Here is a 14,689-nt window from a genome sequence, read left to right on the forward strand (position 1 = left end):
TATAAATTTACATTGTAATGGAAAATTACACTTGTTTTTTCCCGTTATTTTTAAAGCAGGACTCGCCTGAAAGTGTAGTTAATGACGAGATATTCATCCGAAATAATAATGGTAAAATAACAGGAGCAGAAAATCATGGAAGTGCTTTTGCAAACCTCTAATATCAGGGGCATTTAGAGATTTCAACGGATATGTAAAGAGGATATTTTTAAGTGCACAGCGTAGGGTACAATATCCAGCAGGGATTGAAAACTGTCCTATCCATGTTTCTGTCTGTCTGGACCCCCACTACATATTGTATAAAATGTTGTTGCAGATTAAACGTTTTCATAGATTTCATAGATAGTTGGATAGCATTTTCAGATAGTTATAATATTTCAGATATTTAGCTTGACCATTGGCTCTGTACTTGGTCGGCTCTTTTTTCCCTCTACACCAAAATCTCAGAAAATAGACGGTCTATTTTTCTATCTGCTATTTTCGGCTAATGTTCCCCATCACTCAAAGATTTGGCGGACCCCCTGTAGTAACTCTGAGGACCTCCTAGGGGTTCCTGGACACCTGTAACTTACCTGCGACTAAAGAGACTGCACAGTGCACAGAAAATTTAACAAAAATGTTTTACAGTGCCAGTACTTGCATGATACAGTACATTTGTGCATCTAATATGCCTACAATAACACTAGTATATAGTATAACACTGCACTGTCCGTTTCTGACTATTGACCTTTTGACTTGGACTCTGGCACTCTTGCACACTGACTGCTAGGATGTACATTGCGTATACAGGTATATACAGTACATATGCTGTATATCGTTGCCGTCGGGCAGAGAGAGACCTCTTATCTCCATATTTTAACTTTTTGTGTTTTCTCGTAAAGTAATGCCCTACTTGATCATACTACAGCGTCACCAGTGAAAGTACTCATATTTTCTACTTAAAGGGATATTTCACTTTCAAAAAAACTTTGGGTCATTTTATCGTCTACTCAGGCTTTTGTTAACCCCCCAGACCATTTTTAAGTTGCTCGATTCAGTATTTAGATATTTGAAATTCATTTTATCAGACACGCCCCCCTTCCTATACAAACCCATTATAACTTCAAACTCCATTTTAACCATGATAGATTCATCAAAAATACCCATCCTTGGTTCTGGTGACTCACCCCGCCCTCCTAATACGCGAGGGGGCCGTGTTTTTTTGATAACTTTTTCATTTTTTTTTTTTTTTTTTTTATTGTATTTTTTTTTTTTCATTTTCCAAAAATAATATTAAAAATAAATGAAAAAAGTTATCAAAAAAACACGGCCCCCTCGCATATTAGGAGGGCGGGGCGAGTCATTTGAAGTTATAATGGGTTTGTATAGGAAGGGGGCGTGTCTGATAAAATGAATATCAAATATCTAAATACTGAATCAAGCAACTTAAAAACAGTCTGGGCGGTTCACAAAAGCCTGAGTAGATGATAAAATGACCCAAAGTTTTTTTTAAAGTGAAATATCCCTTTAAGTAAAAGTATCGATACTGCAATGCAGCAATACTCTGTTACAAAGGCCTGGGTTCAAAATGTTACTTGAGTAAAAGCACTAAAGTATTGGCATCAAAATACTTAAAGTACCAAAAGTAAAAGTATTAAAATGTTTGAAAATAGCAGATCTACAAGCTCACAACGCGTCGCGATGCGACACGTTGTGAGCTTGTAGATCGGCTATTTTCAAATAGCCTAGGTATAAAATAGGGCTAAAGTGGTAAATGTATGTTTTATAATATCATAATTTATATTTGAAAAGTAACTAGTAACTAACATTTACAAATAATTGTAGTGGAGTAAAGTACAATATTTGCCTCTGAGATGTAGTGGAGTAGAAGGAAAAGTATAGACAATTGGAAATACTCCAATAAAGTAAAAGTATCTAAAAACTGTACTTAAGTACAGTACTTGAGTAAATGTACTTAGTTACTTTACACCACTGAGCGTCACACAAAAGTAGCCAATATCAGCACCGAACTATATACGTTAAACTCAAAGTTCACCACCAGTTATAGTGGGTAAAATTACCCCACAATTAAAACAACATTAGGAGCACCTGGGGATAACTTTAAAAAGAGGAAGCCTTTTTTCCACAGCCAGCTGTAGTAGTGGTGGGTCCATTTGTCTGCTCTCCTGTTCTCTCTCTCTCTCTCTCTCTCTCTCTCTCTCTCTCTCTCTCTCTCTCTCTCTCTCTCTCTCTCTCTCTCTTCGTCCTTCTCTTCTCTTGTTCACTCGCTTCCTGTGTCCAGTTTGCGCCTGCAGACGAGGCCGGTGATGATGAATCTGTGGCCGCAGTGTGTCTGTGTGTCTGACACCGTGATGTATCTCTGCTGGCCCGCCCTCTCTCTCTCACCGTTTCCCCCCCACTCTCACTTCTCCTCCCTTTCTCTCACCCTTTTTCTACCTAGTCTCTCTCTCTCTCTCTCTCTCTCTCTCTCTCTCTCTCTCTCTCTCTCTCTCTCTCTCTCTCTCTCTCTCTCTCTCTCTCTCTCTCTCTCTCTCTCTCTCTCTCTCTCTCTCTCTCTCTCTGGTGTAAAGTAACTAAGTACATTTACTCAAGTACTGTACTTAAGTACAATTTTGAGGTATTTTTTACTTTACTGGAGTATTTCCCATTGTCTATACTTTTACTTCTACTCCACTACATCTCAGAGGCAAATATTGTACTTTTACTCCACTACAATTATTTGAAAACTTTAGTTACTAGTTACTTTGCAGATATAAATTATTATATTATAAAACGTACATTAACCACTTCAGCCCTATTTTATACCTAGGCTATTTGAAAATAGCCGATCTACAAGCTCACAGCGCGTCGCATCGCGACGCGTTGTGAGCTTGTAGATCTGCTATTTTCAAACATTTTAGTACTTTTACTCTATGGTACTTAAAGTATATTTTGATGCCGATACTTGCGTACTTTTACACAAGTAACATTTTGAACACAGGCCTTTTACTTGTAATGGAGTACTTTTTATATTGTGGTATATTGCTACTTTTACTTAAGTAAAATATCTGAGTACTTTTTCCACCACTGCTGGCATCCAGCCAGGGTGTTGGGAACAGACAGGGTGAGAGCAGACCCAACAACAACAACAGCAACAACAGCCAGAACAGGAATTGGGCTGCTCGTTTTGCCCATTGATTTTCACTGGGGCATTTCTGAAATAGCTCATCTGACCTTTCGGCCAAATACCATGTGAATGGAGGATACAGTGGCGGCTGTACCGCCTGGCTTTTCCCTCTCCTGGCAAACTAACTAATCTGCCCTAGCCAGACGGGGACATGGAGGGATGTGGGTTCAATTTCCGGCGCAGCGGGCAGATACGCAGACAGAGAGCGAAGGGCTAGGATTAACACATTAAAACATCTATGTCATTTTTAGATTTTAGCTAAAAAAGCATTATTTTATACTTTGGTTATTCAGAAAATAGCAGATATACAAGCTCATAGCGCAGAGCTTGTACAGTAGATCTGTTTTTTTTTAAATTGTGAACATTTTTGAAAATCTTTTAAAGCAAACATTTTTAACTCAAATCTTTGCTTCTGGGGGTCCCTGGAACAAAATATTTTGAATGTATGGGGGTCGGTGGCCAATTTCATTTTGGGGGTCCTTGACATGAAAAAGTTTGAGAACCACTGAGTATAGCAACATACGTTTTTCAGAAAACTGTTAGGATTTTAGAAGACATTTGTAGAATCGGCCTCAGGTCTTAATGGGAAGAAATTGCACAAACGGGAGAAGATCAAGGTTCTTATTCCAATAATGGGGGTGCCCACAATCATCCCCTGCTTTCAGATTTGTATATTTATATGTATTGTATATATTTAGATTCATATCGAGATGCATTATTCTGAGGTGGCTCAAATCCAAACGTGTTTGTTTGTTGTTAGCCTGCAGTGATGTTGTTGACTTTTTCTTTATAAGTCTGTCTCTGCTTTTAGCAAACCATAAAATGTTAAAGCGGCACTATGTCACTTTTTTTTTAATGAATACATTTTACTTTTGTCCAATCTGTATGGTAGAGTATATTAATACAATATAACTTAACCCATTGAGACCTGAAGCCGATTCTACATGTCTCCTAAATCTCAACAGTTTTCTGAAAAACGTTTGTTTCTATCAGTGGTGCTCAATCTTTTTCATGTCAAGGACCCCCAAAATTATATGTATTTGGCCGCGGACCCCCATCAAAATATTTTGTTCCAGGGACCCCCAGAAGCAAAGATTTGAGTTAAAAATGTTCGCTTTAAAAATATATATATTCAAAGATTTGCACACATTTTCACGATTTTTCAAAAATAGCAGATCTACAAGCTCGTAGCGCGGCACTCGGTGCCGCGCTATGAGCTTGTAGATCTGCTATTTTTGAATAGCCCAAAGTGTAAAATAATGCTTTTTAGCTCAAATCTAAAAATGACACAGTTCCAGGTCTTAATGGGTTAACCCATTTAGAGCTGGAACGCATCTGTGTCACTTTTTCATTTGAGCTAAAAAGCATTATTTTACACTTTGGCTATTAAAAAATAGCAGATATACAAGCTCGTAGCGTGGCACAGAGTGAATATATATTGTTTAAAGCAAAAAAAAATTAACTCTATTCTTTGCTTCTGGGGGTCCCTGGAACAAAACATTTTGAGATGGGGGTCGGCGGCCAAATACATATCATTTTGGGGGTCCTTGACATGAAAAAGTTTGAGCACCACTGATATAGAAACATACGCTTTTTAGAAAACTGTTGGGATTTAGGAGACATGTAGAATCGTCTTCAGGTCTTAATGGGTTAATACAATTGGGGTGGTTGTATTTTGTCTCCCTGCTCCCTTCTATAGAGACATTTAGATCGTGTCAAAGGTCATGTCTCACCTAGACACAGTATCTGACACAAACTTTGACCTATAGGTCAAGATAAATTTTATCCCCTGAGCAAGCAGGCCGGCTCTATTAGCTCAATGGTAAGAAATGCAGCACTTGTATAGGAAACCGTGTTCAAATCTGGGGTAGAAGAGGAAAGCTACATAGTGCAGCTTTAACTATTAGTAACTGTGTAATGAACATAGACACTGGATTCAATGAATGCTGTTATGATTATCTGCTAGATTATGTACTGATTGAGCCATCAGGGAGAGGAAGTATGGATACTGTGTTTGGTAGGCACAAGTGGGCACAACTTGAGAGTAACTCAATTTGAAATTAATTGAGCTTAAATATCAATTTGATCACAATTTATTGATGTGAAATTGTGCCTACATGCATACCAAACAGCAGGCCAAGTTCTTACAGGGTGACTCAATTCAACTCTGAGGCTGGTTCTGTTTGCCCGCTCCTGCACTGCAGTCAGATCCACAATCAATGGCTACATCTGCGAGGCACACAGGCCACATTTGAATGACTTTCTGTAAACATCAATCTGAACGGGTCACATAAAGTCACACAGCAATGTATTTGTTTCTTCTTGTTTCTATCTTCTAGAACATTGTGTTCATGGCACTCATGGTGTGTTTATTCGTACGGGACAGGGAAGAGTGACAGTGGGTGCATTGAAGAACACACAAGTCCTGAGCCTGAGCTAGTTACATGTACAGTATGTGGTCAATGTATTAACTGTTATCCGTTAACTGTTAACTGTTAAAGGTAATCGTTTTTCAAAAAGACAGACAGAGACAGACAGACAGACAGACAGACAGACAGACAGACAGACAGACAGACAGACAGACAGACAGACAGACAGACAGACAGACAGACAGACAGACAGACAGACAGACAGACAGACAGACAGACAGACAGCAAAACAGCAGCCAACCAGAAGTGTGCTTTGATCTGAAATAGTGATGGGTGGTTCATGATCGATTCGTTCAAAATAACTAGTTCATTGCCGTGAACGTGAACGAACTCGTTCACTTCCTGAAACTGTTACGTTCAAGCTATCGTGCATGCCCCCCATCCCCTCCCCCCCGTACACGGGACGGGGGGGGCGAGCGGTACGCGCGACGTAATAATAACGCTCCCGCGATGGTGTTTTTCACTAGAAAATAGCACTACTGAGCGAGAACGTGAACGAATCATTTGAACGAATCATTGCCATGAACGTGAACGAAATTGTTTGTTCACTGAAATTAACGTATTTTTTCCCACCACTAGTCTGAAACTGGAGTGGACAAGGCGTTCAAAACAAAGGTGGCGCGGGTGTTTCAGGTGTTTAAGGTGTTTAGAACACACCATTTCTACCTACCCATTTAGCAGTAGAAATGACAGTTGAGACCTTCACTTCTCCTGCCACACGCACCTTGTCTTTCACCATCATAGTTGTATTTTTCACAATATCTATGATATCAAAGTACAACCAACTAAAAGAAAATAGTGCAATAGATAGATAAATAAATAATTGCCACCGGGTCTTTTATAAATACATCACACAGTATGTCGCCTCAGTTTAAGTGCGTCACTTGATTAAAGCCCATAATACAGTCGTTCCATTGGTCCAAATTATTTTGTGTGTGTGTGTGTGTGTGTGTGTGTGTGTGTGTGTGTGTGTGTGTGTGTGTGTGTGTGTGTGTGAGTGTGTGTGTGTGTGTGTGTGTGTGTGTGTGTGTGTGTGTTCTAAAAGAGAGAACGGCTCCACCACCGGCTGACACCTGGGCAGAGTGGCCGGGGCTCATTATCCTGATGAAATTTGCGCAGATGTGTGTGTGAACTGCCGACAGACACACTCTGCAGTACTGACCCACACACACACACACACATGCCCACACACACACACACACACACACACACACACACACACACACACACACACACACACACACACACACACACACACACACACACACACACACACACACACACACACACACACACACACACATAGCCAACTCCATCCCCTTGAGCCAGGTGGGTGATGATGAAAACAGGAGAGGAACAGAGGGTGGGGAGGTGTGTGTGTGTGTGTGCGTGTGTGTGTGTGTGTGTGTGTGTGTGTGTGTGTGTGTGTGTGTGTGTGTGTGTGTGTGTGTGTGTGTGTGTGTGTGCGTGCGTGCGTGTGCGTGTGCGTGTGCGTGTGCGTGTGCGTGTGCATGTGCATGTGCATGTGCATGTGCATGTGCGTGTGTGTGGTGGAGGGGGCTGAGAAACAACCACCATCGAGCAAAAGAGAAAGAGAGTGTGTGTTGGCGGGAGGTCTGGGGACCGGTTGGCTTTCTCCTCCTGTCTGTCACGCAGTAGGGAAGAATATTATATCGTTGTTGTTGTTGTCGGGCAGAAACCTCATATCTCCATATTTAAACTTTTTATGTGTTTTTTGTAAATTAATGCCCTACTTGATCATACTACAGCGTCTCACAAAAGCATCAAAAGTAGCAGACCTACAAGCGCTTGTAGATCTGCTACTTTTGAATTTGAATCCTGAAAAGTAACAGTTTTGGACATACAAGGTTTCCACCCGACAGAGACGATATGAAATAACAATTAAAAACCCCACCACACACACACACACACATACACACACACGCGTACTACTCCCCCTTCCTCAATTTCCCTTTTCAAATCTAAAATGAGAACCACAAGACACATGCGTTTCGCAGCAACGTGAACGCTCGCTTGCCACGTCGCTCGGCGAGGAGCTAATCTGTCCGTATCCAGATGACAAGCGGCCTGCCACTTAACGGGGAGGAGATCCACTTTGATCACATGCCCCCGCTGCACCCAACCACCCCCCCACCCCCTACCCAACCCCACCCCCACCCACTCTCCCCTCTTCTATCCCAAGGCCCCAGGGTGAACCTATCACGTAGCCTATTACATTGCTTCATTTGCATATGCAGGGGGCTTATTATGGGTATAGGGGCTTGAGATCCACAGCCTCAGAACGTTCCTCTAACACTGCATTTAGAGAACGGGTTCATCCCCGTTGAAAAGATGTCAACGTTGAGAGTGCAAAGAGGAGAAAAGAATAGTATGTACGTCATCGAATTTTCCATGGATGGCCGCCGCACGCAGCCATGTGCTCTGTAGAGGTACCCTTGAGCAAGACACTGAACCCCCTGCTTGCTGGCTCGTCGTGTGTGAGTTGCTCTAGAGAACGGCCTCACAAAAAAAATAACAGCTATAGAGCTTGTTGTTTTTAAACAGCAGCATTGAGACGAAAAGAGAGAAAGTTAGGAGAAAGCCTCTCTCTGCCGTTAAAAAAAGTTCCACCTCAACAACAACAACAACAACAACAACAACAACAAGTGTGGTTTATGTTTTGGCACTCCTAGTAAGATATCTCTAAGCTGATAAGGGCACCAAGAAAGAGGCAGGGAGGAAAAAGTGAGAAGAAACACCCTATCTGCTAGTCTGTACCGCGACAACACCTAGAGGTGTTGATATGGTGTGTGTTTCCGTATTATTACGACCCTGTCTCCTCAACTTTACCACTACCACTCTCTCTCTTCATCTTTATTAGTGAGTCAAGGACCAAGTTCAGTTATTTTCGCACTTCAGGAGTAAACAAAATAAGGGAGAGGGGGGGTTCAGAAACTTCCTGTGTTAACGTTTGCGTACACAATGTTAAACAACCACTAAAGAAGGAGAATGGTCTACTTCTTCAAGCATCCCACTGGGAATTCACGTGCTTTAACAACATCACTCCTCAACTAAAAAGGCAGGACAAAAACAACTTTGTGATACCAAGTACAACAAGGCAAACCAGCTGCCTTTCTTTCTACATCAGTTGCAGCGCTTCCCCATGTTGTCACACTTCTTCTTCTTGCCTGAGCTTTCATGAGGTAAAAGTTTGGTTATTGTTTTTTTCAATGCAAATAGTTATTACAGAAAGTGCATCAGTGCATGCTGTGAGAGACCCTCCCATTCACAACTGGATTCCACTCTATACCCCCCGTCCGTACCCACATCAGCACAGAGGCAGCAGAGCACACCGAACAGCAGTTACCAGTTAGTAAAAAATTATGACTGTCACAAAAGGAAGAAGAAGAAGAAAGATGAGGAGAGGGGAGGAGGGGGGAGCGCAGTTTCTCTCTGGGTGTGTAAAAAAAAAAATCTCCCCCTTCTTACATCCGCACACACACACACACACACACACACACACACACACACACACACACACACACAGACACATCAATCAGCCCCGCTGAATAATTCCTTCCAAACTTTTTAAGTCCGACTTTTTAAAAATGGCATTACATATGTAGCGGGGCATGAAAAATTAATACGCAGGAGTCTCGGGAAATGTCAAGGGTAATGATCTCGGCGGCGGCTTACCTCCTTGGCTTTCTGTTTGAGCCGTGCCTGCTCTGGGTCCTCTTGCCTGGAGCGACTCTGCAGTAAAAAGGGGGGAAAGAAGAGAGAAGGCGGGAGGAGAGGGGGGGTTAAAAACAAGAGGTTAACAGCTGGTTTAACCCATTAAGACCTGAGGCCGATTAAAAAAAAAATCTAAATGCTTTTTTTTTTACATAAAAAATATAAAAATATAAAAATATAAAAATATAAAAATATAAAAATATAAAAATATAAAAATATAAAAATATAAAAATAAATATACAATATTTAAATGTTTAAAAAACAAAAATATCTCAAAATATGTTGTTCCAGAGATCCCCAGAAGCAAAGATTTGAGTTTCAAACGTTCGCTTTAAAAATATGTATATATTGAAAGATTTGCACAAATGTTCAAGATTTTTCGAAAAATAGCAGATCTACAAGCTCATAGCGTGTAGATCTGCTATTTTTGAATAGCCCAAAGAAATCTTAAAATGACACAGATTCTTTCCCGGTCTAAATGGTTTAAGGAGCCCCCTCATCTGTTGCGGCCACCCTGTGAAAAAAAATAGTACAAAACGGGAACAGGATACAGGGAGGGAGGGGGGGTGTGGTGGTGGATGGGACGGGGGAGGGGGGGGAGGGGGGAGGGGGGGGTGTCAAGGACAGCGTATTTGAATTCAGAGAGAAGTGCAGCCGAGCGACACCCCCAGGGGCTGCTGGCCTTTAAACCCCCCGCTCCAAATCCAGCCCTAAATAAGCCGCCGGAGGGCAATTCTAATCAAAAGAGGTTATTAAAAATTCTGTACGAGCCAGCACACACACACACACACACACACACACACACACACACACACACACACACACACACACACACACACACACACACACACACACACACACACACACACACACACACACAGGGGCAGGGGATGTTACTGAGGCTCGGTGGCAGTGGCTCAATGTGTGTGTGTGTGTGTGTGTGTGTGTGTGTGTGTGTGTGTGTGTGTGTGTGTGTGTGTGTGTGTGTGTGTGTGTGTGTGTGTGTGTGTGTGTGTGTGTGTGTGTGTGTGTGTGTGTGTGTGTGTGTGTGTGTGTGTGTGTGTGTGTGTGTGTGTGTGTGTGTGTGTGTGTGTGTGGCTGCCTGTACTTTGAGGTATGTCTCTCTTGTGTTTCTGGCAGCTTGTCCGATGAGGTGTGTTTGTGTGTCTGTGTGTGTGTGTGTGTGTGTGTGTGTGGGTGTGTGTGTGTGTGTGTGTCTGTGTGTGTGTGTGTGTGTGTGTCTGTGTGTGTGTGTACGCGTGCGTGACTGTGCGTGCGCGACTGTGCGTGCGTGTGCGTGCGTGCGCGTGCGTGCGTGCATGCGCGTGCTTGTGTCTCTGGCGTGACAACACAGCACTTCTATTCTAATCAGGAGCTGCGATCTCGGTGAATGTGATGGTCCCTGGGAATCCTTCGCCACACAGTCTCATGTTAGACTGACAACTACAGGCAGAATGACTGGTTAAACATGCCATACACACACAAACCACACCATCCGGCTATTCCAATTGTGGCCAATTGAGTCCTGACAGTTTATTCGCTAGCGTCAGCAAAAGCGTCAGTCCGCCCCCCCCCCCCCCCTCCTGTTTCTTAACCACTTAAACCCTATATATTTCGTTAACCGGGGTCCCCCAGGGATCTATACATGGCCCCCCGCCTTTTTCTCCCCCTCTACATCAAATCGTTTCGCCGAAAATAGCCGATCTAATGGGTTGCAATGGATCTGCAATTTTCACCAAATGTCTGGCTATTTCGGCCCGAATGTTCGCCTATTATGACATGCCCGTTGGCCAGAAAAGGGACGCTACTAGGGTCCATGTGGTTAAATGGACATCTCCCTCTAATTGCCTGATATGGCTTTTGTCCGAGTCCTGATGGCACACGTTCATTTCAAAATCTGCATGGATTTTCTCTCCTCAGCAACTCTATCCTCTGCCATAGTAATGCAATGAGAAAACCGTGGCCTTCGGTTCTACTCCGAAAGTAAGACTTCCCACTCATTGCCTCATATCTCTCTCTCTCTCTTTCTCTCTCTCACACTTCCTCTCTCTCTCTCTCTCACTCTCTCTCTCTCTCTTTCTCTCTCTCTTTCTCTTTCACTCTCTCTCTCTCTCGTACGGTCATAGAGGCCCGTTCCCCTCACACCCTCCTCCTCCTCTGCTAATTGGCTTTAAATATATCAGGCGGTTCACGTACTGGTCGGTATCTCAACTAAGACTAATGCGTTTGCCCTCCGGTCGGCCGAGTGCATCCCTCTAGACCTAGTCATATTTTAAATGGACGACAGTGGGAGCGAGGAGAGGGGAGAGAGAGAGAGAGAGAGAGAGAGAGAGAGAGAGAGAGAGAGAGAGAGAGAGAGAGAGAGAGAGAGAGAGAGAGAGAGAGAGAGGGAGGGGCGGGATTATTTTAGCTGGTCTCTTATTCAAGGGGTCAAATTAGCGGCCAGGAGCTCTTGCGGGGCGGGCGGGCGGGCGGGAGGGAGAGGGGGTTAAGGCAGCGATGGGAGGGTGATGTGGAGGGTGTGGGGGGGGGGGGGGGGGGGCTGGTTGATGCAGATGGACTGTTTACAAAGGGCAGCGGTGCCACTGGCATGCTTTACATCTCCTCTGGCAGCTGCCCTGGATTCCTGCAGGAAGTGCAGAGACACACGCACATGCGCACACACACACACACACACACACACACACACACACACACACACACACACACACATGCTCCATGCATGTGCGCGCACACACACACACACACACACACACATGCTCCATGCATGCGCGCGCACACACACACACACACACACACACACACGCACACATGCAGAAGGGCTGGGCACGACATATGCATCACCAGCTGTGTGCGTGTGTATGGAGGAAGGGATCCTATAGAGAAACACATTAACATTACAGCACTGGACACCTGACCCGCTGTGTGTGTGTGTGTGTGTGTGTGTGTGTGCGCGTGTGTGCGTGTGTGTGTGTGTGTGTGCACGCATGCATGCAATGTGCGTGTGTACTGTAAGTGTGTGTATGGTGTTGCGGTAAAGACGTGCATGGTGCGCTCCTCTTACCATTGCCCGAGCATAATATGCTACAGTATATTATAGTAGAACTTCAGTGCTCTCCAGACGCCCAGCGTTTTTGGCGCAGCGCCCTGTAGGACACTTTAAGCTGGAAACGGTTCAACTTTTGGAAGAGGAGCGGCTGCTCTTCTGACCCTCCTGGCTGTGTCTGACAACCCGGTAATTTACGACCCGACGTTGAATCGTTACTATACTAGTACACAACCATGAGGATTCCATGTTTACATTGTTTCAGCTACAAGCTATTTGTGCTAATAACATCGATGCGGACAATTGGTTGATAGGTTTGAACGTTGGGTGGGTGTTAATAAACGCTGCATGCGAGCGCTATGGACATGATATCCACGACGCTCCTCAGCTCAAAAGGGCGTTCTCAGTGGACACTGTTAACTGTCATTCACTACAGGCTGTACCTCACATTGTGTGACTGGTCAGGGACGCGTGTAATGCCAATTCCACCGGGTTGAGCTCGGGAGAGCTCCTTTTGGTTCACTCAACGTCCTGTGCATTGGTCAATGTTTTACAACAACTGCATGACTTTTTAAGTAAGTTGACATGGCAAGCACATTATTTTATACTTTGGCTATTCAAAAATAGCAGATATACAAACATCAGATATACAATATCTGATGTCATAGCGCGGCACCGAGTGCCGCGCTATGAGCTTGTAGATCTGCATACATATATTGAATACATATTGAATACATATATTTTTAAAGCAAACATTTGTAACTGAAATCTTTGCTTCTTGAACAAAATCATTTTAGATGGGGGTCCGCTACCATATACATATCTTTTTGGATAGTCCTTGACATTAAAAAGTTTGAAAACCACTGATATTAAAGCAACATAGGGTTTTCAGAAAATTGTTAGGATTTAGAAGACATTTGTAGATGCGTTCCCGGATTAAGGCTTTTTGAGGCACGGCAGAGAGTGACCCGCGAGGCGAGCGGGTGCCCCTGCCAAGCATCCTTGTGGCCTCGCGCGTTGGCGAGCGCGCCGTCCAAGTTGGCAAGCCATGGTGGATGGAATAGGTTATCACATGAACCAAAATGAGCGCTCCCTCCTCTGTCTACATTATGGTATCTTCTTCGACCAAACCAGTATGGAGCTTTTCTGCCTTTAATTTGGATAGTAACAGTTGAAATAGACAGGAAATAGGGCGAGAGAGATACGGAGTGACACGCAGCAAAGGTCGTCGGGCTCGGGAATCGAACCTGCGACTTGCTGTCAGGCTTTAGGGCCTATGATGTGGTATGCGCCTTAACCACTAGGCCATCGGCGCCCCAATCTTTATCCCTAAATGGGCGATGAAAGTTTCTACGGCTGCAGATTCCTGTGTTTCTAGTCTAAACTTTAAGAGTATAGAAAAGCCCTACATGCATGTAATACTTGTGTGAAAGAAAAGTGGCCACAATCTGCTTCTGTCTGAAAACAAACCAGCTTTAATAAGGCTCTTGCCAACCACAGGGCAGTGAGAAGATCCCCTACGGATGTGCAGTGGAAGAGAATTAAAACTGCAACAACAAAAAAAGTTATTTATTAATCCTGCTAATGAATGGAGCCTTTCACATTAAAAAGTATAAGCAAATAAATAAATAATTCATTTTAACCGAGCAGAACCGAAAGGTGACTATGGCCAACTAAAAAACCTTGCAGCTCCAACTTTTTAATGACACAGTTTACAGAGAAGCTGCTGAGATTATGCCTTTTTGTTTTTCATGAGCACAACCAAACAAATAAAGCTAGGTAGCGTTTAATAGCTTTTTCCTTTAGGCGATCGGCAGTGGCTTTCTGACTATGAAATCCCAAACAAAGAAAAAAGTAAAAGAAAGAATCAAAAGGTTAGGCCACTGTCTGAGTGGGCAGTATTCATCAGTGACACGGTTTTGTAATATCCTTTGCGGGAAGGGCCGAAAAGTAATAATGCAATTAAGACAGCGAGGTTTGCCGCAATGAGGATCTTTACTGCAGGACATTGGCACCATTCAAAATTAATTAAATTAACCCAGCTTTCAGGCTAATGTTTCACCGCGGGGCATTTCCATTCGCAAAAGATTCTCTCTTTTTCCCTTTTTTTTAAGTTGGTGGTGATCTCTTCAAATGTATTCCTCAAATTATTAACATTTACAGATGCATACATGTTCTTTATAGTTGGTTTTGCCTAAATTAAATCACGAGAAAAACACCTGAAACCAAAGAAGGGCATGCTGCTGCCCTTCGGATCCTTGAAGCTTGATTTATACTTGGTTGCGCATCGTGAAAATACCTGATCTACAAGCT

The 14,689-nt window shown here is 43.4% G+C and overlaps 1 protein-coding gene across 3 annotated transcripts in view; it reads right to left on the minus strand.

Annotated features, from left to right (window-relative positions):
• LOC308082877 (transcription initiation factor TFIID subunit 4) overlaps nucleotides 1–14,689 on the minus strand; it is a 166,499-nt gene that overhangs the window by 82,058 nt on the left and 69,752 nt on the right. For all 3 annotated transcript variants that reach the window (XM_080424944.1, XM_080424945.1, XM_080424943.1), the window contains exon 12: nucleotides 9,292–9,348. In XM_080424944.1, the coding sequence (XP_080281070.1) occupies nucleotides 9,292–9,348 (57 nt within the window). The remainder of the gene's footprint in view (nucleotides 1–9,291; nucleotides 9,349–14,689) is intronic.

The sequence above is a fragment of the Gymnoscopelus braueri genome (genome assembly GCF_963280865.1).
Source record: "Gymnoscopelus braueri genome assembly, chromosome: 1".
Taxonomy (NCBI): domain Eukaryota; kingdom Metazoa; phylum Chordata; class Actinopteri; order Myctophiformes; family Myctophidae; genus Gymnoscopelus; species Gymnoscopelus braueri.